This window comes from Coccinella septempunctata, chromosome 6 (genome assembly GCF_907165205.1).
Source record: "Coccinella septempunctata chromosome 6, icCocSept1.1, whole genome shotgun sequence".
Lineage (NCBI taxonomy): Eukaryota > Metazoa > Arthropoda > Insecta > Coleoptera > Coccinellidae > Coccinella > Coccinella septempunctata.
Genome location: NC_058194.1, coordinates 30026806 through 30049031, shown reverse-complemented (window position 1 = coordinate 30049031; position 22226 = coordinate 30026806). Strand labels below are relative to the sequence as shown.

The window sequence follows — 22226 nt, the reverse complement described above, 5'->3', positions numbered from 1 at the left end:
AACATCGGAATATTATAAGCAAAACGGGGATTCCCCCAGGTATGAAGAGGAATAAGAGGGCTAACATTAACTTTCAAACCAGTCGTTTTTCTCAGACCAAACAGTGCATGAGAGTTATAATTGTGAATCGTCTAAAAGTCTAAAAGTTTGTTTTGTTGTTTGGCTATAAGAGGAAACTGTAATTCCATTCTGGACGTCCTTGATGGGTGGTGGGTACACCTAATTTTCAAAGATTTATTTCATGACGCAAATACATGACGACAAAATGTTTGTATCATTATCACACACATCAAATTCATGGAAGAATAACCACAAAATACAGGGTTTTGGTTGTTTTAGGAATATAAACCATGATGCCATAATAAATTATTGTTCATTTGGAAAGGTTCATGAATAATTGCATAATGATATTAATCTATAACTAGGTACTGAATATTACCGCACTAGCGATACGAATGTGATGAATATCAAGATATTCGACCACCAAATCAATAATTTGCAAGAATTGCATAGCAAAGTTACCAATAATTGCTTTATTCATTGAAAGGAAAAAATGTGAATATGATTTGATTGGTAATTATTTTGTTCTTGATTCAAAAAGTAATTCGTTGATATTTATTATTTTCAACCTTGAAATTTAGTCGATTGGAGCTATATGAGTTGGGAAGTGTCATTAAACTTTTCGTATAATCCAGAAAGTACAGAAAAACCAAAAGTGCCTGTTTTAAAGGCGGGAGTATGGGTAGGTATGAAGTATGATGAATCTTACCTCATTTTTTGTTCTAATTTGCGCATCCAAATCGCTTAAGTCATCATAATCCAATCAATGTTATCACCCAGAGCCTGAGACAAATAAATCCATTGTCCAAAAGATGTATGCGAATTTTAGAGGCTGCGCTTGCGTTCACTACGTCAATTCACACTTCTTTTCAATTTTGCTCCCCACCACCAAGGGGGCCATTCCATCCATTCACTCACTTCCAACATCGGTCTTATTTTACTCCGATGAAGGCCTCTACGTCCTGTAGAGAAACGTTGTGTTCCGTGTGCTTCGATTTTGTGCTTTGTTTGTTTACCCCCAAGTTACGCATTTATTCGTTGTGACTTCCAAATTCGTGTCTATCGAGGAATTTCATCTTTTACTCCTTGGAGAATCTACTGAAAATCAATTGAGAAGAATAGGTGAGAGGAGTTTGTTTATAAACGACCCTGTATCCGTTGCAGTTGTTAATTCAATTATATTCGCTTACGAAGCGATTTTAAATGAACCCATTTACATGTAGTTTCCACGCAAGTAGCTGTGGCTTGTCTAGAAAAGTTTTGTTCAGATTTTGAAATGTTCAAATTATGATACGGTAGTTCCCCTAATTCTCTCAACAAGCAGCTTATCAATGTCACCTCTCTTCTTGGCATACTTCAGATTCTTGTAAACAGAACTGGTTTCCAACGTTTCGTCGACCCTGTTTCATGAAGTGTGAAAAAAATACGGACCCATGGCCCGCATCTATTGGGAATTGGATGAAAGGCCAACCAATTAAGGAAGCAATAACCGGATAACGTTCAAATGATTGAACGAAAAGTTTAAAGTAAAAACAGTAGCTTAAGCTGCTTAAGTGTGCCACCATTGAGTTTGGACAGCCTTTAAGTCATAAGTGTGTCAGATACGTTGGCAACCATGCCAACCATGAATTTTTTGTTCGTAATTTTCAAATTACTGCTTGGTTTTTATCGATAGCAGATATGGAAGAAAATGAAGGGTTTAAATGTCATATAAGAATTGATCTGTGCTGCGAATATTCCAGAAAAAAACCATTTTCATACGTTGAATAAATCCACCACTAACCATCCACATTAATAATTGAATATTAATGCAAGATACATAAATGAAAAAATTTGACGAAAATGTCCGTTATTCCTGGAGTTAATAACCTACGTAGGTGCTCCAGTTCAAATTATCGAAAAGTATGAAATGAAATATTGAATTTTATCGATCGAAATATCCATTGATATAGATTTGAATATTCATTGATTTGTATCTAGTGGACTTGATCGTAGTATTGACAATGCGTTTTGATTTGGATGATTTTGCATTTTACGTACGTTCTCTAAATAACGTATGATGCATGATCCAAACAAAAGTATAATTTACGAAATCAAGACACTCAGATCAAAATATTATTTAATATGCAGTATAACACAATAAATTGAAACTGTGGCGATTGAGATACATTTGGTTCTTTAAATATTATCCATGTGTTCTACTTATCTCTATACATTATAATACGAAATTCAAAGAGGTATATATATTAAATGCTTCGTGGGAAAAAATAAACCTGTCTCTGAATAATATAGCCGAAAATACCATGAATATGACCACGCTTTGTGCGATTGCTTACAAGCCCAAGTTGGTTATAAACCAAACAGAAATTTTGCCAATAATAAACAATTATGGGCCTCAAATTCCGCAGGAAATATAATGACTTACTTCATGGTTTGTCGAAGAACGTGCCAAGTTGAAGGCAATGCTCCTCAATAAAATAGGATTGACGTGGCATAAAATTTTATGTTGTGGTATTGAGTTCATTCGTCTTTACCTGTGCTTTGTCCTTTTGAATAATTTCATTTTTGCATCACGTAGATTGCATAGGTGGCTCAAAATACCAAAAGGATCTGGGTTTTGCAAACACCCTTTGTGTACAATTTATGTTACACCGTATCAGTGGCATCAGATAAGCTAATTCTGAATTTATTGTTGTAAACTTGGTTTTATGAGGTTCAAAGCCTGATAATATTCTGTCACCGAACCCCTGCTGTCAGCTTATCTGAAACAAGATGACAATAGTAAACACCTATAATAATTTAGTTATCTGTGCCAAGAATTTGTTCTGAGCCGAGATGTAGACTCAAATTCACGTCTCTTTGGTTCATTATTTTTAAAAATTAACCTCAGCGAAGGATCACGTGAAAAAAATTTGATACCAGAGGGGTTTTCTGAAAAATAGTACCTTCTGACAAAAATCCTCCTAGTTCTTAGCTCTTGCCTAGTTAAAGGCAAGAAGTGGAATAAAACACGACCATATAATATAATAAATATCCAGATACGATGCTATATATTATCCTTCAACTAGGTATTTCGTTTGACAAACAATTATGAACAAATTCAAAATGACTCTTTTGATTTATATCATTCTATGGACATAAAAAAATATTGTGGCGTACTCCACAGTTGTTAAACTTCCAAGAAATTGTCTCCCGCATACAAATGAGTCAGTAGAAGTGAAAAAATTCTTGTCATAGTATATCATTCCTCAGGACATGTGCCTCAGTGATGAATGACCTTCGATACCCCTGCTTCAATCTTTTTTTTATTCAACACTGATATACTTATGAGTAAATATACTTTTGTGTATCAAGTTCCAAATTTGAATCAATGAGAAGACATTTTTTCAAATAATTTAATGAAACATAAGTTTGTAGCTCAAAAAATCTCCTAGCTCAAAATTCACCAACTCATAATGTAACTCGATGTATATATATAGAAAAATAAGGTATGTTTGAGCAGCATTCGGGCATTTGAATGTCGAATTGATAAGAATATTATGGAACATATACGAATGACGTGCTCTGGTTGGATGAAAAAAATATTTTCGTTGTTTTCCACCCACTTATTTACATTTTCGAGCACCCTGTGTATATTCCATTGATGAGTGTTTAGTTGAGTTGTATATGAGCTAACTGCAACAATCTGTTCGCCAATACCAGTTGATGCAATTCCAAATGTGATTTCTTTATATGAACTCTACATTTTTTTGCATATTCATGAATCAACTCCCACAGTTTTGGGTGGGTCATCATCGGTGAAACCCACTCAACTTACACTCGAACAGCTTCCCAATCTATCCATGGATCGTGCTGTAGAACGGTTTATTGAAGGAGAAAAGTGCTAGTTAGTTATTTCCGGTACAGAGCATACAAATAATGACAATAATTGTTATGACTTGCCTCGACATTCTGTTCCATGTTTGAAGATGATAGATCATCGATAAAACAATGATTATCTTATCCCTATTTGTTCATGATCGAGTGCCTATCTTGACAATCTATTTTCGGAAAAAAGCACTTTGAATATAAGTGAATCCATAAAGATTGTGCAGGAAATTCGTCCAGAAAATAATAAGATGCATGCTCCTTACAAAAATCAAATTTGTCCGCATGTTTGACGCTTTTTCACCTGGAGGCATGCATTTTAAGACCTTTAGATCACACTTTCTGTTTTTTGATTCAATATTTGACAACTCAAGACATAGAACAGCCGACAATTCTGTGTGCTAGTGTGTAGTAGGTATACACTTGATCTTGAATTGTTGCAATAGAGGGATTTGTGAACATTTTACTATTGAACAATGACTCATATTGTTTATTTTGAATTGCTCTGTCGCATTAAAGTAGGGAAGCTGCGGTTTATGAATAAACTTGTAAGTTATGAGAGATCTGTTTCTGACAAGCCACAGGACGCTCTGGAATATTGATATGGAGGATGTTGATGTCTAACTTGCTGATAATTGGTTATAATGAGTCATATAGCACACGTCCTTTGTCTCCCAGCTCTAAAATCACAACTTCCACGTATGATATGGAGATCAAAGTAGAATTAAACACACTGGACGACACTGAAAAGTTAATATAATAAACAACAGTATTTCGACAGAAGAAATAGCTGTGCATTTCACGCCAAGTTGGGAAAAATTAGTAACTGCAGAACAAAATGTTCTGAAGCAGAAATATCTCCCAAATTCAATATTTGAACTGAAAAAACCCTATAGCTTGAAACGTCACAACCTCCACAGTGAATTCTATTATCCTGAATAGAATATTTATTTTCATCGTCAGTGTTGTGATGCAAAAACAATTTGCCAATGTTCAGGCTTGGAGTTTTCATTGGAGTCTTCTGTTTCATGTTTGGATGAGTCATTCGAACAACTAATTATTTATTTTTTGTGGCGTATTAAACAACCATTAAGGTGCTATTCGGTTACAAGGAAAATATTCTGTATTTGAGGAGAAAGAAGAGATCTTTTTTCTTTCAGAATTATCCTCGAATGAATCACAATCTGTGGACAAGTAAGATCACCTTATCATCTATCAATAATATTTATCGACTATAATTTTTATTTACTAATAAACTTCTACTGGAAACACGAATCTAATGAAACTCAATAAGGGGAATGAAAACATCATTTGACACCATTATTTAAACTGGTTGTTTGCTTTCAAAGCAGAATTGGAGGAATATAGGATGTAGGATTATATTTCTCTTCGGAGAAGGAATTATTTTATTTATGCTGTGTATGCAGCATTTGTGCCCTTTGTTTCAAGGACTGTTTATTCATTTTTTCTCTTTCAATGAAACAAATTGGTTCTGAAAAATATTCACTATCCATACCGAGTACTTGGACCATTGTTATTTAAAATTTTTGAGAAATATTTCTACCCCTTTATATCAATTGGTTCTTGCGTAGGTATGTTCAGACAAACTTTTGTGCCAGTATTTACAGGTACTGTGATAGATTCTTTGGTATACTATTCGATGAGAAAGCAGAGTTAACTCAGCATAGCTCAATAGTCGCTGACAAAAAATTTCATGTGATTTGAAACGATGCAAATTTTTCATTAGGTTGATTGTTCGTAATATTGTATTCACTGAATTCTAAAGAATTTCTTACGAAGATATAAATAATTAACCAAATAACAACCTTCAGCTATAATACGATATCGTCAAGAAACAACTATACAGTATCAGCAAATTATTTTACCGGGAATCGAAAAGATATACGAGAAATTAGTCATGTATTTTGGTTTAATTATTATCATTCCCACAATCTTTGTTCGTTCATTAGGATTAGATTTTTCTGCGGAACAATGATTCACTTTGTTATCTATATTTTGCAAATCGATGAATTCGATATTCTGTTAATTCAATCGATAAATTAAGGAAATCGACCTTATTTGAGAAACTTTACAGTTGCTTTGTGAAATGATAAAAATGTGGACAATTTTTCAGCGATTTTCAAGTATGTGAGTGGAATGATAGTCATTTTGAGCAACCTATTATGTTTGAAAGGTGACAAAATTTCATTGTTTTCTCGAAATGCAATGCAAAAATCTAGGTAAAAAGTGTTAAACGTTCATTGTTTAATTTGTTTGAATTGAGAATCTCTAGGATGTATCTTTTAAGGAATAAAATCGTTTATAGAATATTTACATTCGCGACTGTAACACTTTATTGTGAAAGCTACTGCATATTGAATTCAAAAGGTTTCTCCTGTTTAGAAATTCAGTTTTTATCATTCTGCAGACCCAGAAGATTCGGTTCATTATTTATACGATCAATCCTATTGAAACTAATTTTGGCGAATCTACGCACAAAGTTCTTGACCTCTAATACGATCTTCAGTAGAACTCGAGCAGAAACAAGAGATAGCAAATGAGTTATTACGTTGCAATGATATATTAATAATCATTGGATAAAAAATAACATGCAAAGATAGTTTGATTGTGTCAGAAATCTCTATTGATAGGTCATTTAATCTCCCTTCTTAAAGAAGGACATCACTATTAAGGCAAAACGATTAAGCATGTAGAATCCACATCTGTTGCGTTTGTTTAAACTATTACATTACTTGATACAAGCCACTAAATAGCAATTTGAACGTGAGATTGGATAGGATATTCGATGACGCGTGGTCACGTATTTATTTTTAGCGCATGTAAGAATTTCCGAGACCAAATGTAATTTGTTTTATTTTATCGTGAATGTCTTGGTGCGCTGCTAAATGCAAAATATACAGAGTTTTTATAAATGACTGTAACATCTAACTATTCTGTGCTGCTTCCTACTAAAGGGTTCCAAACGAATTGTCATAGAAATGCAAAATTGACGACCACTAGGATGTTGTTATGAAGTTGGATCATGTGTGTTTGGAAGAAGTGTTTAGTTCTTACGCTCAAGGGTTTATCTCAAGTTTCATAAGAAGAAATCTAGAATCAGAATGTAAGTTTCTGATTGATAAGGTGGTTTGAGATATTTTTATTGGGGCCCACTGAAAAAGACCAATTCTATGGCTGATCAAATTCAGACAAGGAATTCAACCAGTTTCTATTCATGTCCACAAATGTCTAGCGTAACATGCTGGTATCTGCCAGTGTAAACAGGCGTATCCCCAGTTGTTAGATGATAAAAATTGTTTATTCATACTTGGCAACATGTAACTACGTTTATTAGCACGGAAATCAGATTGGAAGTAAATAGTTTAGTGGCAAGTGTTTCAAGCTTCTTCTACATGTCATAAGTTTCGAATTAAGCGGTTTAGTCATGAGCTCAACAAGGATGACCTCGATTTTTCGCGCTGTGAGAAAATCTGTAATCCAATTAAGTACTTGGAAGTTACAGTCACACTTCCTGATGGTGTGGTACACTCCTTTCCTAGAAAATATTAACCTAGGCACTGCGTTTATGTGACCGAAGAATCAAGAAAGAGAGTTTACACTTTGGAGTGTTGCAATTGCAGAGAAACGTTGCTAATTTACTCACTTGTTTTTGTTTTTCTGAGAATTTGGATAATATAAAAATATACACACATAGGCATGCACACAGTACAGGCTCTCCACCTGAAAAAGTCCTTGTACCTCATATATAAAAGTTGAATAAAAAATTGAATAGGACTTCAATAATTCAATAATATAGCTATCGAATTGTAGTCTGTTTATACAGAAATATCTAACAAACACCTGTAGGTTCTTATTATTTCAGAAGCATGGGTGAATTTTGTTCAAATTTTCAGAAAGCCTCTGGACGTAAAATTTGTGAATGTTTTGAATCTCTGCAAAATTATTTTTCATATAGGTACTATTGTTTATTATAACAAACGATGCAAAAACTCCTCGCAACCCACCAGAGACCCCTATAGTCATTTCCCAGTACCATAAGAATAAATCTCAATAATACACCGTTAAGAATGGTGTTCCAGGAACAAGAAAAAATTAACATACCACCTGAGACCAATATACATAATGAACCATTTACAAATACTCACATAATGCATGTATTTAACTGAATAGACGACGATAAAAAGGAAATAAAGATCGTACTCTTAATTCTCGTGATTCATGCCATTTTAATTTTGCGGAACAATGCTCTTTAATGACTAACTTGGGGGAAACTGAAATCATTCGATAGCATAGAAGTTGTAATAGTACCACGAAGTTGATACGAATGGAAATCGATGAAAGGGAACCTTAAATGGAATGAATTGTTCTGTTATATAAAGAAAGAACTGTTAAGTACCATTTGTTTGTGCCATATATGTTAGAGAACTTCATTCATCATCAATAATCGAAAAATAAAATTTTTATTCCAGGGTGTAAGTGTTCATTTACTCACAGGGGCTACAAGCGAGTTATCCAATGAATAAAGACAATTATAAAAATCGTACACAGAGAAATCAAACGTTTGAGAGCACTGAATTCAGTCATATCCATCAAATGATTCAAACAAGTTTTCTATTCTATGAAGCACAGAAAATAACTTTGAGTCCACTGAAATTTCTACATATTTCTATTCGAGCTGTTTAGATTCCAAAAAAGGGTACAAGAGTATTAGGATAAATACCAAAAATATTAGAAATTATTCTGATTCTGTTATTTTTCCATCAGGTGTAGTTTATCCTTGTCAAAAATATTTTCAATTCTTTCTTGTGAATATACGTACTTGCTTTCAAATATACACTGCTCGAATTACATGTTATTCCTGTTCTATGAACTGTTCCAAAGGTTCATTATCGAAAATAATCAATTCCTTTTCCATTAACATCTTTCGTTGAGTGCATGAAGTATGAAATGATGATAGTGACGATGTTACCATTCAAGGTTACCTCTATTGTATAGGATATACCGGAAATTGTATAAAATAGATATGTAAATTCCTAGTGTCCCGTTTTTTTTTCACCAATTTCCGAATTTAATTTCACATTGGAATAAAATTGGTGCGTTTGTTTAGATAGGAAAGTAAAAATGCAACTATTATTTTATAAACTTCAATTCGTGTAGTTCAAATCTACTTTTAACTGGCCATTGTTCTTTGATAATGTTCTTTGAATATACACAGTCACTCGTTTTAATTACTATCAAACATAAATATTGGATGTGTTCATTCGACATAGTTGTCATATTTTGGTGGTCTTTAGACCGCACATAGAGCACTCAACCATTTGGTATTTATATTGAAGCGCTTCATTACTTCTAGTCGTCGAAACGTTTTTGTAATCGAACTGTATAATTTGCTATATTTCCTCGTTAATTGCTTCGAAAATTACATAAGAAATGCATTAGCTGGAATTGATATGATGATATGAATTTCAGTTCTAATTTGGTTCAATTTTTCTTTTTTCATTTCCTACTTTCTTGTGAGAGACATATATTTTTGGTAGTCATGAATGAATTATTCCTAGAACCTATTGAAATTCGATTAAAATCGGTTTTACAAAGCATTCATTGAATACCGAAAGATGTGCTACTCTACCTGCTAATTAATAATTAACACCCAAAGAAGTCGCTTTCAACAGATCTCATTCATTCCATACATACTAGTGTTGATGGAAATATAATTGGGTGACACTTAAATGAAGTGGAAATATTGCTTTTAAAGATTTTAGGAACACGAAATCATTATATTCTAGACGGCCAGAGGGTATTTTAAAACCTTATTTTTGAACACGAATTGGTAGAAATATGTTGGAACTTATGAACATTCTTGACAAGTGACAAGAAAGCTGTAATAGAATTTTAACGAAAAATTCTGCTGTAAAAACTTACCTTACCTCCTGGTCTCTATACAGGACAACAAAATTCAGATTTCCACATCTTCACAAAGAAAACTTCTCAAAAATGCCATCAAAAACTAATCATAAAAATAACGACTCATTCATTGAAAAGAATTAACTTTATTACTCATCATATATTTGATCTATACTTTGTTCTGATGACCACGACAGGCCAATGTTATATTTGGCCAGTTAGCCCAAGTATTTTCTTGTACTAATTCGAAATTTTATTTCAGATATGTGAAACAGATAAAAGAAGTACTACAAAACTTACCAACATGGAATTGGAAGTGCTTATTTTCTTTACTCTGATGATATCAGTTTTAGGAGTTCTGGAAGGACCAAATATATGTACTAGGCAGGAAGAGTAAGTAAAACGAACTCTTTAACTCATACTTTTGTGTGTTTTGTGCAATGGTAATTTGATTTATAACCCCATTGAATACTGATAGAAGAACTTGGTATATGAACTAAGTAGGCTTCAATTTCACTCAATATACAGTAAAGGGACTTAACCTCGATACCTTCATTCCCTCAGATATACAACAACAGTCAGGGTTTCCGAACAGCAACCCTACCAAGTCCGAGAGTTCACATGGTGCCTCAATTTCCCACCAAGATGTTCCAAATACAAAATCAAGTTTAAGACGGTTTACAAAACGCAGACCCTGGTGAAAACCAGACCTGTCGAAGACTGCTGCAAGGGATACGCCAAGGATAGCACAGAAACGCACTGTAAGCCCATCTGTTCCAGAGATTGCATACACGGCACTTGCACTGCACCAGACAAGTGCCTTTGCGAGACCGGCTATGGTGGTCCCTACTGTGATATTTGTGAGTATATTTTCCTCATTATTTTTTCTCAATCGGAAATTGAACGTGTTTTACATCTTACAGCTTGTCCTAAAGGACTGTGGGGTAGAGAATGTCAAAATCTATGCGAATGTCAAAATAACTCCACCTGCGATCCTTTTGATGGAAAATGTATTTGTGCGAGGGGTTGGATAGGAGAACATTGTGAAAAACAGTGTGACAATGGTACCTTCGGATTGGACTGTCAAGAAACATGTCGTTGTATCAATGGTAATTGCGATCCAGTATCCGGTGAATGCCACTGCTTCTCTGGATGGAAGGGCCCACTGTAAGTAGCCAAAACCTATAAAATAATCTATTGTTTCTTCGCGCTATGTCCAAATGTCTCAAAATTGAGAGAGTTCTCAATAGGGATACCAACTGTTTGAATAGTACCGTAATAAAGATATTTTTGAAGGTGTGACGACTTTTGTCCGGTGGGCAAACATGGACCAGAGTGTAAGTCGGACTGTAACTGCCAAAATCTAGGAGTTTGCGATCCGGAAACTGGAGAATGCTACTGCAAACCCGGTTGGACAGGTCCGGTCTGCGCTAACAGGTGTCCTTTCGGTTATTTTGGTGAAGGATGTAATGAAGTTTGCGACTGTAACAATGCAGCATCGTGTCATCATATCACAGGCAAATGTGAATGTTTACCTGGATTCATTGGCGAAAGGGTAGGTAGAGAAAGGGTTTTATTCAGTAATAGTTTGGTTTTTGAACCTTTTGGCTCTGGTCGAAAGTTTGAGCCTTTCTTCCTCTATTATTCGCCTCTTTCCAACCACCATTTGATGATTTCAGTGCCTGGACATATGCCCCGAGAACACATACGGCATTAACTGTACGGAGACATGTCAATGTCAAAACGGCGCCAAATGTTCGAGGTCAAACGGAGATTGTTCTTGTTCTCCAGGCTTCAAGGGACGTTTTTGTGAAGAGAGAAAGTGCCAAGACGGTTGGTGGGGTAAAAACTGCGAGAAATCCTGCGAGTGCGTGAAGGAAAACACGGAAATGTGAGTATGGCAGGGTCGTATTCCCGAATTCGACCACTGAAGATTTCTTTCTGCGCAGGTGCCATCCGTGGACTGGAAAATGCGAATGCAAACCTGGTTGGAACAGCAAAGATTGCTCCAGACCTTGTCCGCTTTTAACCTTCGGCAAGGGTTGCGAAGGGCAGTGCAAGTGTCAGAACAACGGTCAATGTTCGCCTGTCAATGGAAATTGCATATGCGCCCCTGGATTCACCGGTGTTAACTGCGAAGAGACCTGTCCGGATGGCAGCTTCGGAGAGGATTGTGCACAGAAATGCGACTGTGAGTGATGTTGAGCAAATATTTTGTGTATGCTTGTTTTGGTTTTCTATTGGGAATATTTGATTAACGCCTGGAGCATGAATTGAAAAGAGTTCCTCTTCTTATACTTGGAAAATTATTCATTTACATTCCACAATATCAGTGAAAAAAAAAATTTTCTTGTTCTAGAATAGAAAATATAATGCCTGCTGGATTATATTTTATCCACGAGTATCAATAATATGAATTATTTTACAATATTTTTCTAACCAACCATGAATGCTTGCCGCTTCCATTCTTAACTGAAGGATTCTAACCATTTCCAGGTAAAAACGGCGCGTCATGCTCAACGGAAACTGGACAGTGCATTTGCACCCCAGGATGGCAGGGACAACAATGCGATAGGCCTTGCAGCAATGATTCTTATGGTACACAATGTAGTAAAAAATGTGTTTGTAAAAATGGAGCATCTTGTAACCCACAGAATGGTTAGCAACTTAATTTCTACTAATATCGCTTTGTTCAGCTTGAGCATGCTAAAGAGAGACTAGTTTTTCCTGTGTAGATTTTCATAACACTTTAAAAATGTTTCGAAATGATGCCGATGCTGTTTTGAAATTACCTTGTTTCAAGAATAATACAAATTTTGAGTTTCTAAGTAACAATTTAACACTTAACAACTAACTATTGATGTTTGTTGTTTTAGTTTTTTGTATTTAACTTTTATTTTATTTTATTTTATTTTGCATGTTTTGTTTTTGTGTTGTTCAGGGAACTGTACGTGTAGCGCTGGTTTCACTGGAGAATTGTGTGAGCATCAGTGCCATTCAGGCTTTTTCGGCCATAACTGTGAACAGATCTGTCAGTGTGAGTCCGAACACAGTGTGGGATGCGACTCTGTCACTGGAAAATGCATATGCAAACCGAACTGGAAAGGTAACACTTCACCACCACGTTTTCAATTCTCAGACGATAATTTTTCAATGAAAATCAACAAAAAAGTGAAATTTTTGAGGGCTTAGATCTCCGAATTGAATTTTTACACGTTCTAGTCAACGTATGATTGGATATATGACGAGAGATGCTTTTTCTAGACGAGAACCGCCAATAATTCCTAAATTTTTTCAGGAGTCACCTGCGAAAGTCAGTGTCCTCTGGGAAAATTCGGTTTGAATTGCGACCAAGACTGCAATTGCAAAAACAACAGTTCCTGTGATCCAGAAACGGGCGTCTGTCTCTGCGAAGCTGGATGGCAGGGAAAGGACTGCGACCAGCCGTGCGACCATGGATATTACGGACTTAGCTGCAGGCAGAAATGTCCTGAAATGACCACCAGTAAGATTGCTCCAAGTTGTACCGTGTGAAACGAATGTAACCGGATTTATTGCAGGTAACAAAACTTGCGATCACATCACAGGAGAATTCGTGTGTCCCCCAGGATTCATCGGACTCACTTGCGAACATCCTTGCCCCATTGGTACTTACGGAAAGAATTGCCAGAAAAATTGTTCTTGCAGGAACGGTGGTGATTGTCACCATGTCACAGGTAGGATATCATGAGCTGGCCACAATTTCACCCAATCGCCCACTACTGTTTGTAGGTGCATGGTGAGTTCAGGCAGAGACACTAAGAAAGGAACCAGTCTAATCGGCAGATATTGTTCCATTCTCAGGTCTTAGTTCTTAGGAACTCTGCGTGAACCCACCGTTATGAAATCACAAATGTTAAAGGCGAATTTTCTTATTCGCAGGATACTGCCAATGTTTGCCTGGTTGGATGGGGGAAAATTGTACAGTTCCTTGCGAACCAGGTCGCTTCGGTATGAACTGTAGCCAACACTGCAAGTGCCTCAACCATGGTGAATGCAGGAGGAACGATGGTGTATGTAGGTGTAAGCCTGGCTGGACTGGGACGCAATGCACAGAAAGTGAGTATTGGGAATGTTTTTTTTCTCATTTTTGGTCAGGCAAAACTGCGTAAATTTTACTAGTGGGGTTTATAAGCACTCTGTGGGGCGACACATTCATTACATGTCTTCTAGAGAAGGCTAGTTATATTTTTAGAAAGGGTTGATTCATCAGGTTTTAGGTATTATTCTTCTGGCGTGCCACGAAGAGAGGTGGCTATGAAGACAGATCTTGGAGTCTAGGTACAGGGACTATGGTCTGATAGAGGACTGTTTGGGAGGCACGCGAAGGCTCTCGAGATGGCGAGGATGCCAATACAACCCTTCTAAATAAAGTGTCTGCTTTGATGAACCCTTACGCGGTTATTTTCCCTGATAGAGATCTGTGGTCTACACCAAAAGCAGGCTTCTTGTGCCTGAGGGCCCAACTTGGTTGATCTATTTATTGCCATGTCCACAGGAGTTGGAGTGGGGATTGTTGGACCTCGTTTCAAACAGTCCACACCCTCTAGGAAAAGAGTGCTTTATACAGCAAACTGTAGTGTATGCTGTTATGGTCTGCACACCAGAGAATCCCTTAAAATACATCTATATATTCTGTGACAGTCAGGGAACATCGAAATCCCTTTCTGAGAAAGGGTCAACTGATGGTAGAAGAATGCAGCCAAGCTCTTCGAGAGCTATCTTTCATGTTTTGAGCACAGCATCCAAACATTCATTAAAATTCCTATATTCCATCCAGGAGAGAGTAGTAAAGCTCAATTTCTGTTTTCTTTTATTAATCTCCCGATTTTTTTCCAGTTTGTCCAGAGGGATACTTCGGAGACCACTGCATGACCCCCTGCGAGTGTAAGAACGACAATTTCATCTGCCACGCGGCCAGGGGTTGCGTTTGCCGTCACGGCTTCAGCGGGGCCAACTGCGACGAGCCTGTGGTGTTGGGCAGGGTGACAACACCCCCCAATGAAGGTCTGGGGTATGGCAGTATCATTGCTGGCATCATGCTGGCCCTCATCTTAGTCTCCATCATAGTTCTGGTCATTCTGTACTACAAGAGACGTGTGGCAAATCTTAAAACTGAGATTGCCCACGTGCAGTACATAGCAGATCCACCAGGTAAGATACTGCAAGGAATCGATCATTCACCATCCAAATTTACAGATGAGGTCATTTATCTTGATGCATTTTATATTTCACGAAGAAATTTCAACTCGTTAATTCGATATTTTCGACTATTTGATAAAATGGAATCTATACTTACAAAAATGAAATGAAGATATTTTCTGTAGCTTTCAAATACTCACTCTCAAGTACTTTTTGTGTAATTCTTCTCGAAATTCCTTGCCTAAATGAAAAATAAAGATAAATGGAGTTGGAAAACTCTTTTTTACGTTGAAATCTTTTCAGAACGCAATAATTTCGACAATCCAGTGTACTCCTATCAGGGTGTTGGTAAAAGGGATAATGAGCACTTGTTGAATAACACAAATTGCATGATCCGTAATAATCTGCAAAGACCATCAAATACTCTTCTAGAAAGAGCGAGGTTAGGACAGTTGGGAGCTGCCTCATGTTCTAATTCTGGTATGTTGATCGAATTTCGTTGTTCATTTAATCATTCCATAAGAAAAGTTACTAACCCGATTAAACTTTGAAACACCGGTGGATAATACTGAATTTTTTTCTCTGCAGTTGCTTATAGCGTTGAAGATGAATTGAGGTCGCTCAAAAACAAAGACGCTGATGCAACTAATCCGAACATCTACCACAGTTTGGAGAAGCTGGATCACGTTTATGACGAAATCAAACAAAAAGACATCAAAGACATAGGTGAGTGAATTCGTTATTTTCAAGAAGCGGTTGAAGGAATCAGTTTGCTGACACTTTGAATGGTGTCGGCGTCAGCAGATCTGTCAGTTGTGCATCTTTTTATATGGAGAGCCATAAAGTTTACTTCAATTTCAGAGCTCGAATACGACCACTTGGATTACACCAGACCTGTGAGTACAATAAAGCCACATTATCAGAAGATGCCGAGTCCGTTTGGTTCCAAAGATCCAATCAAAGAAGAAAACACAGAGACTGATTCCACTTGAGATGAGATCTCCCGAAAATTGCTTATAATTTGAGATGATGCGCGTTTTTATATATTTTTTATGTATAATCGAATCGAAAAATTTTTGTACACTTTAGGAGGAAAGCTTTTTGAGGATCAAAAATTGAATCTTGAAAATCAATGTGATATGTCATTTCGGATTTAGGGATTTAAGAGAAAATTGGATGGAGTATTATTTGTAAATAATTCTCATGTGCTCAAAATGTGCAATTAGGAAAAATATTGGTCTACTCCCAATATAGGTAAAATTCTCAATCTTTTATTTATGTTGTTTCTACCGTTCCATTTTCAATATACCTACGTAAGGGAGATCAAAATCAACGATATTTTTTTTATTGTTTTAAGGTTCTAAACGTTGAATTGTAACTGTATACGTGTAATTTGCAATATTTATTCAAGCAATAATATAGAGATAAAATTCGATTTCAAATAGGTCGACGTATGTTTTTTTTTATCTTTAACCGTTCTCGAGTTATGTGACAATCTTAAGATTATAATTCGTGTAGTATTAAATTCTCTGGTTGTATATAAAATTGAAGATTTTTATATATAAAATGTACTGTGATAAGTTTGTGTCAAACTGAATAAAGAATGACTACATGAATTTGTTTTTCAATTCAAAATCGGCCCTTCTTTTATACCAGGTAATCTCACTGCCCAAGTTTATTCAGATCAATAAGGAATACTCCTTCAGACGAAAATGTCTCATTTTGAAATAACCATTTCAACCGTTTCCCAAAAAAAATTATTTTAAGTACTTAGAAAATAAAAATAAAAATGGGTATTTAAAATTTAAAGCGTTTCGTTTCTATTGCACAAGTTGGCAACATCGACTGAAATATGCCTTGATAATAAAGGACAACAAATACACTATCTTGATAAGATAGACAAAGATGGCTGTCTATGAAGTCTGCGACGAACGAGGAAGGTCGTAAAATTTTATGGGATTTTTATGGCCGGGTGCTTTTGAGGCTCGCCAGTGAGTATGCGCCTTATGATGGCTGTAAATCAACAGCTGTTATTTTATAAACAAGACATAGTTCTTTTTATTTTCTAGTAGGCACTGTTGCCAAATGGTAAACTAGAAACGGAGCGATTTAAATTTTGAAACCTCATATTCGAAGATACTACTATACTTAGATGAAAATCGAAGTGTTCAGTTTTCGTTGGACCACACTGTATACTTAACACTTGGGGGCTGTTATCATTTCTTGATCTGGGGTAAGGTGAGGTATGTTGGGTTTTTGGGCATTAAAAACGCAGAATTTCAAGTTTGAATTTTACTGAATATGTTGAAAACCATAAACAAAGTAGCTGATTGGTTAAAGTGAATGGAACATCCAGATTATACGAAACAGAACATTCATCGTCATTTCCGTTCAAAATGCCAAATGTTTTCACGATTAAAATGCACGAAATTCTATCAGTATCTTATTCAAAGTAGGAATTTCATTTTATGTACAGACATATTACTAATCGAATAATTATTCAATGGAGTATTATTCATGTCAATATAAATATTCTACAACTAGTTATAAAATAATGTTTTTCTTCATATCATTCTGTTCAAACAATTATTAGACACGTCAAAAATCACATAAATAATCTCTAAGTGTAACAACGAATATATTTACCTAACACATAAATACTTATATCTTTTCGAAGACGATACAAACATGAAGCTTCCGAGTATTCTAAGAGATAAATACTGCTGAAAAAAATCAGAGACATTCATGGAAAAACGAAATTATTACCGAACTGAGCTGATAAAAAAACAATAGTCCACCGCTTTGCTTCGAATGTCCCCAGAAAAATCAGAAAATAAATAATAAAAATCACAAAAGTCAACAAATCTATGAGAAGAAACTGCCAGATGAAGTTCTTACAGTTAAAGGAATATATTTACAAAAATAAACTTTCACAAAATCAACTCAATTACAGTCTACACTTTGTCGATTATAAAATTAAGTAAAATAGTCTTATAGAATGTTCAGATAATCGCTAGTAAGTTTATACTTAAATTATTATGAAGCATGTTATAGAGCAAGTCCATTCTAGTCCTTGGAACTTTCGACCGTGGCTAACTGAAGCAAAGCCTTCAGCAAATCAATCAAATTATGAGCAAATAGAAGCGTTTTTACACAAATCCCAATCTCTCTAAGTTGAAGTGAAAATTATCAAAAAACGAAATCATTTCCTCCTAAATGAACGTTTTTAGAGGCGAAGCAATTGCTTATAATTTCTCGAACCGTCCGAATATTTGCTTATAATTCGATAGGACGGAGAAATTTAGGTTACGGATGAAATTACCCCGAAAATTTCAACCCTTGATCCATCGCATTCGAAGGTTTAATAACTAGAGGACCTGCTTTATACTACAACACGATATTGCCTACTACACATCTGACCTACCTGTCTACGGTAGGCAATTTATACTGGAACGGAAAAAATGAAATACAAACCTTATATTACATTGATCCATTGATCTGAAAGATGGAAACTGGGGAGGTGTCTTGTGTGAAAAGTCTTTTGGTACGTTAAAAAATCTTCCGAGTAGGGTAACAGGCAATAAGAGTGTGTATATGTATTTATATATATATATATATAGGATGGCGAGATTAAAGCATCTAGTTGTTGTTGATTTTAGTACTATTAATAGTCCTGAGGGCGATCAGCACTTCCTTCTATGTCTTGATCTACGTCGTCCTCGCTGTCTTCGTCATCAGAACCGACGATGGAGTTGCTGCTCAATTGCTTCGAGATGTTAGGAGGGGATTTGTTGTTTAGTTTATCTGGAAAATCGAACATTTGACTTTTGAGCTCCATAATGAGAATTAGATGAAAAAGAATATGATAACATCCGAATCTCCTGAGAGAGAGAAAAATTTTATTTTAATGGCCATCGACCTGAGGTCATTCAGCCCTCCTGAATACGCCCCTGTCGCCGTTCGAAAACATCGGGAACATCGCGTAGATCCCTCTCCATCGGTTCTGCGACGAATTTCTCGAACAGGGGCGTATCGATATAAAAGACGCGCGGTGGGCTCGAGGGGCAGTTACTTTCTGAACAGACCCGAGTGAACAGATAATTCCCGAAGATTTACATAGTGAAAAGGAGTGAAAGTGAATTAGTGATTGTGTAAATAAATTTACACAACAATATCTTCCAGATAACTAGACAAAAGCCATGAATAGAGAGAAATTAACACGTGATCTTCATCAATTATCGAGCAGTGTATAATAATAATTCAAGTTCTTACCACAATTAGGTTTTGATGCTGTACGAGTATTGGCGAACTCTACACCATGTTTATCGACGCACCAGCACATACCTATCGCGCTATGGCACTGTATTGGTCTGTAGAAACCTTCACTGTCACACTCTGGGACGTATACGTCTGAAAAAAAACATTAATCCAACCCAATTCTTCGAAACCAATACTTCTTTGAGGCGAAAATAAAACTCACCTATCAAGTCGGGCGTGAGTTTATGTTTGACAGCAAGACACGATCTTTCGGTGTCGTAGAAACACCTACACCACTCCATAGGTCTGAGGACTTCGTCCTTGTCCAAGTCACACTTCAGCAGGAAAGGTCTCAGACACACCTCACTCTGATCGTGTTCTAGATCGTACAGTTCTTGTAGCGACAACTTGGAGTCCCCGTTCGAGTCCAGATGCTGGAACATCCATCGTACTTCGTCTTTACAGTAAACTGGGAAGCGGGCTGAAATTCAATAATTAAGTTATCCGAAAATTGTTGAAGTGTCGAGCATTTATGAGTGTCCAAAAGTGTACGAGACTTAAGGAGTATTGTAAACTATATTCCACAAAAGTCAAACGCTGTAAATGATCGTCGACAATCTGACTTCAAGAGTAGACATTAAAATTGTTACGATGAAGACACACTAGAGATCAACAATTCATTATGAAACTCTCACCTTCTGATTTATTCTTGGACCTTCTCCTCTTGGTGGAATCAGCCATGACCACTGAAAACCAATCTAGCATGCGGATGCCCATTGTTTGAAGAGCAACAGGCGTACATTGTTTGCTGGACATGATTGCGTCCACGTCCTTATTGGGTATTTTGTTGTCCAATACCTCGTTGTATCCTCTCAATCTGTCCTTGTCCTCTGTGAATGGAATGTCGTGTCTCTCCTGGAGAAATACAACAAACCAGAATTAATTCCCTGTTCGAAAGAACATGATGGTACCGTCAATTTAATAAATCAGGATCAAAATCACACAATATTAGCCTTCTAGAACCACGCTTGACTGTTTACTCTGCGAACAGGGATCGATTCATCTTACCTTGTTGAATTTGGTGTATTTTATATATTTGTAATGCTTGTTCTCGTACTTGAAATCCTGTGGCGTGAACGTGTACACGTCGGACTTTGAAGAGGATATTTTTCCACCCAGAGCTCCACCGCCTGTTCCACTTTTATCGAGGGTGGCCTTGTATTTGCTCATGTACGAATTTAAACGCTCTGACTGCCTCTGCTTCTTCTTCAGATGAGCATATTTTTCTGGAATAAACTTGAATTTAATCTAGAGGGTACTCGTTGAGCGGAGATACCAACCTTTACAAGGACAGAATCCCTTACAATCCAATTTTATGTTGGTGTGATGGATGCAGTTGTGATAGTCGAGTCTGCAGAGGGAGCTGTATGTTCTGTTGTCCGAACCGCACAGGAAGGTGGGTTTGACAACTGGACAGGGTTTGCATCTGTGTTAAAAAAAAATCGAATACACTAAATGTTGCTACAGTGACTCCAGAATTTGCGATGTTCAAGCCAAGAGCCAACTTTGAGAAGCTTTCGAGGCCCAAGACAAAGAGTTTTGAAGATTTGTTAAAGACCTCTTCTTAAAGAAGCTATGTGATTACACTAGCTGAGCAAAAGTAGCTATGTAGCTACTTGCTATAACTTGCAAGCCAATAAAGACTTTCATTATTACATTGTTATAATTCCGTATGGTCTCTTCAACTTTATATGGGAAGGCCATAAAAGTGGGGCCGGAAACAAAATGCTTCGCTGAAAAAGTGGATTTCCTTGAAGACGATTAGCAGTATGGTCACGTAAAAAAGATCTAAAGTTCACGCGGTAAAGGAAAAGTTTCCTTGGAGGTTGGAAGGGCCACAACTCATCTACTGTATTTATTTTCCTTTGACCAGAATATGAACTATCAGCTTGAAAACAAACTCGCATGTCATACAAATTATGGTATTGATTAAAGAACAGCAGTTTTAGGGCATCAAACTGATAGCATCACCTCGATAACGTGTAAAGTTGTGAATACATCAAAATGTGTGATGATTCAACACATAGATACCATTACATTAATTAGTTTTTTAATTAAATCAAATGGGGGGATGGAATATTATAATTTTGAACGCAAATTGTATTTCATCATGCATTCGTTACGACAAACAGGGGGACATTGGCTAAGGATAAGTTATTTGGACCAAATATATGCCTAATACACTGCGCAAAAAAATTAACGCACATTCTGAAAATCTCAATTTTAATGAAAGTTAACTCTACATTGACTTTATAACTTATTTTTTATGTTCTCTCGGGAAGGTTTTGAACGAAACAAGACACATTAAATGGAAGAAAAATTCAGGATTTCACCGAATCATATGTGAAAGAAGAGAAATGAACAATTTTCAAAACATTGAAATGCTGATAAGTGTAAGTAAAAAACTATAATTTTATATTACATCTAATGTCTTTTAATTGTACATGTTTCATTGACGCTGACCTGATGATGGCCTAGTGCCGAAATCGATAGTCAAAGTATATTATTATAAAAACAAGTGTGTCTTACTTTACCAGTTAATTGCTGATAAGTGATTTAATACTTGGTATTTCCACCCCTTGCGTTAATTACAGCTCGGCACCGACGGTTCATACTCAAAATGAGTGATCTTAAAATGTTCTGATCTAATCCTTCCCAGATTTCTCCGAGTTGGATTCCTAAGTCATTAAGAGTAGCTGGATGATTTTCTGAACTTCTCAGCCTTCTATTGAGGTTGAACCAAACCTGCTCAATCGGATTGAGATCTGGACTTCTAGCTGGCCATTCCATTCGAGAGACTCTCCAAGGTACTCCTGAACGATGCGCGCACGATGCGGTCTGGCATTATCGTCCATAAAAATGAAATTTTCACCAAT

At 36.3% G+C, this 22226-nt stretch overlaps 2 protein-coding genes across 9 annotated transcripts in view; one reads left to right on the top strand and one right to left on the bottom strand.

Moving 5' to 3' along the window:
• The first annotated feature begins 86 nt into the window (after window positions 1-86).
• On the top strand, window positions 87-16649 carry LOC123314798 (protein draper). 8 transcript variants are annotated; one of them, XM_044900161.1, is made up of 16 exons: window positions 87-209; window positions 10115-10245; window positions 10417-10712; window positions 10776-11019; window positions 11149-11407; window positions 11532-11743; window positions 11802-12043; window positions 12349-12510; window positions 12794-12958; window positions 13151-13357; window positions 13413-13568; window positions 13774-13950; window positions 14731-15045; window positions 15337-15513; window positions 15622-15759; window positions 15895-16649. In XM_044900161.1, exons 2-16 carry the CDS (start codon window positions 10157-10159, stop codon window positions 16023-16025), a joined length of 2970 nt encoding a protein of 989 aa, XP_044756096.1. In that variant the 5' UTR covers window positions 87-209; window positions 10115-10156; the 3' UTR covers window positions 16026-16649. The 8 variants fall into 8 exon arrangements, with proteins under 8 accessions (XP_044756096.1, XP_044756101.1, XP_044756097.1 ...); XM_044900162.1 differs by having other exon boundaries at window positions 103-205; window positions 12349-12450; XM_044900159.1 differs by having other exon boundaries at window positions 104-205.
• A 661-nt stretch (window positions 16650-17310) lies between these two features.
• LOC123315035 (proteoglycan Cow) overlaps window positions 17311-22226 on the bottom strand; it is a 60894-nt gene continuing 55978 nt past the window's right edge. The window contains exons 5-10 of the mRNA XM_044900572.1: window positions 20631-20776; window positions 20359-20576; window positions 19986-20205; window positions 19514-19771; window positions 19306-19443; window positions 17311-18837 (exon numbers count right to left, since the gene is read on the bottom strand). Coding sequence (XP_044756507.1) covers window positions 18698-18837; window positions 19306-19443; window positions 19514-19771; window positions 19986-20205; window positions 20359-20576; window positions 20631-20776 — 1120 coding nt within the window. The 3' untranslated portion in view covers window positions 17311-18697. The remainder of the gene's footprint in view (window positions 18838-19305; window positions 19444-19513; window positions 19772-19985; window positions 20206-20358; window positions 20577-20630; window positions 20777-22226) is intronic.

Coding starts and splice junctions, on each gene's coding strand:
- LOC123314798 (XM_044900159.1), top strand. Junction 13,951..14,730: donor TGGGACGCAATGCACAGAAA/GTGAGTATTGGG, acceptor ATTTTTTTCCAG/TTTGTCCAGAGGGATACTTC. Junction 15,046..15,336: donor GTACATAGCAGATCCACCAG/GTAAGATACTGC, acceptor AAATCTTTTCAG/AACGCAATAATTTCGACAAT.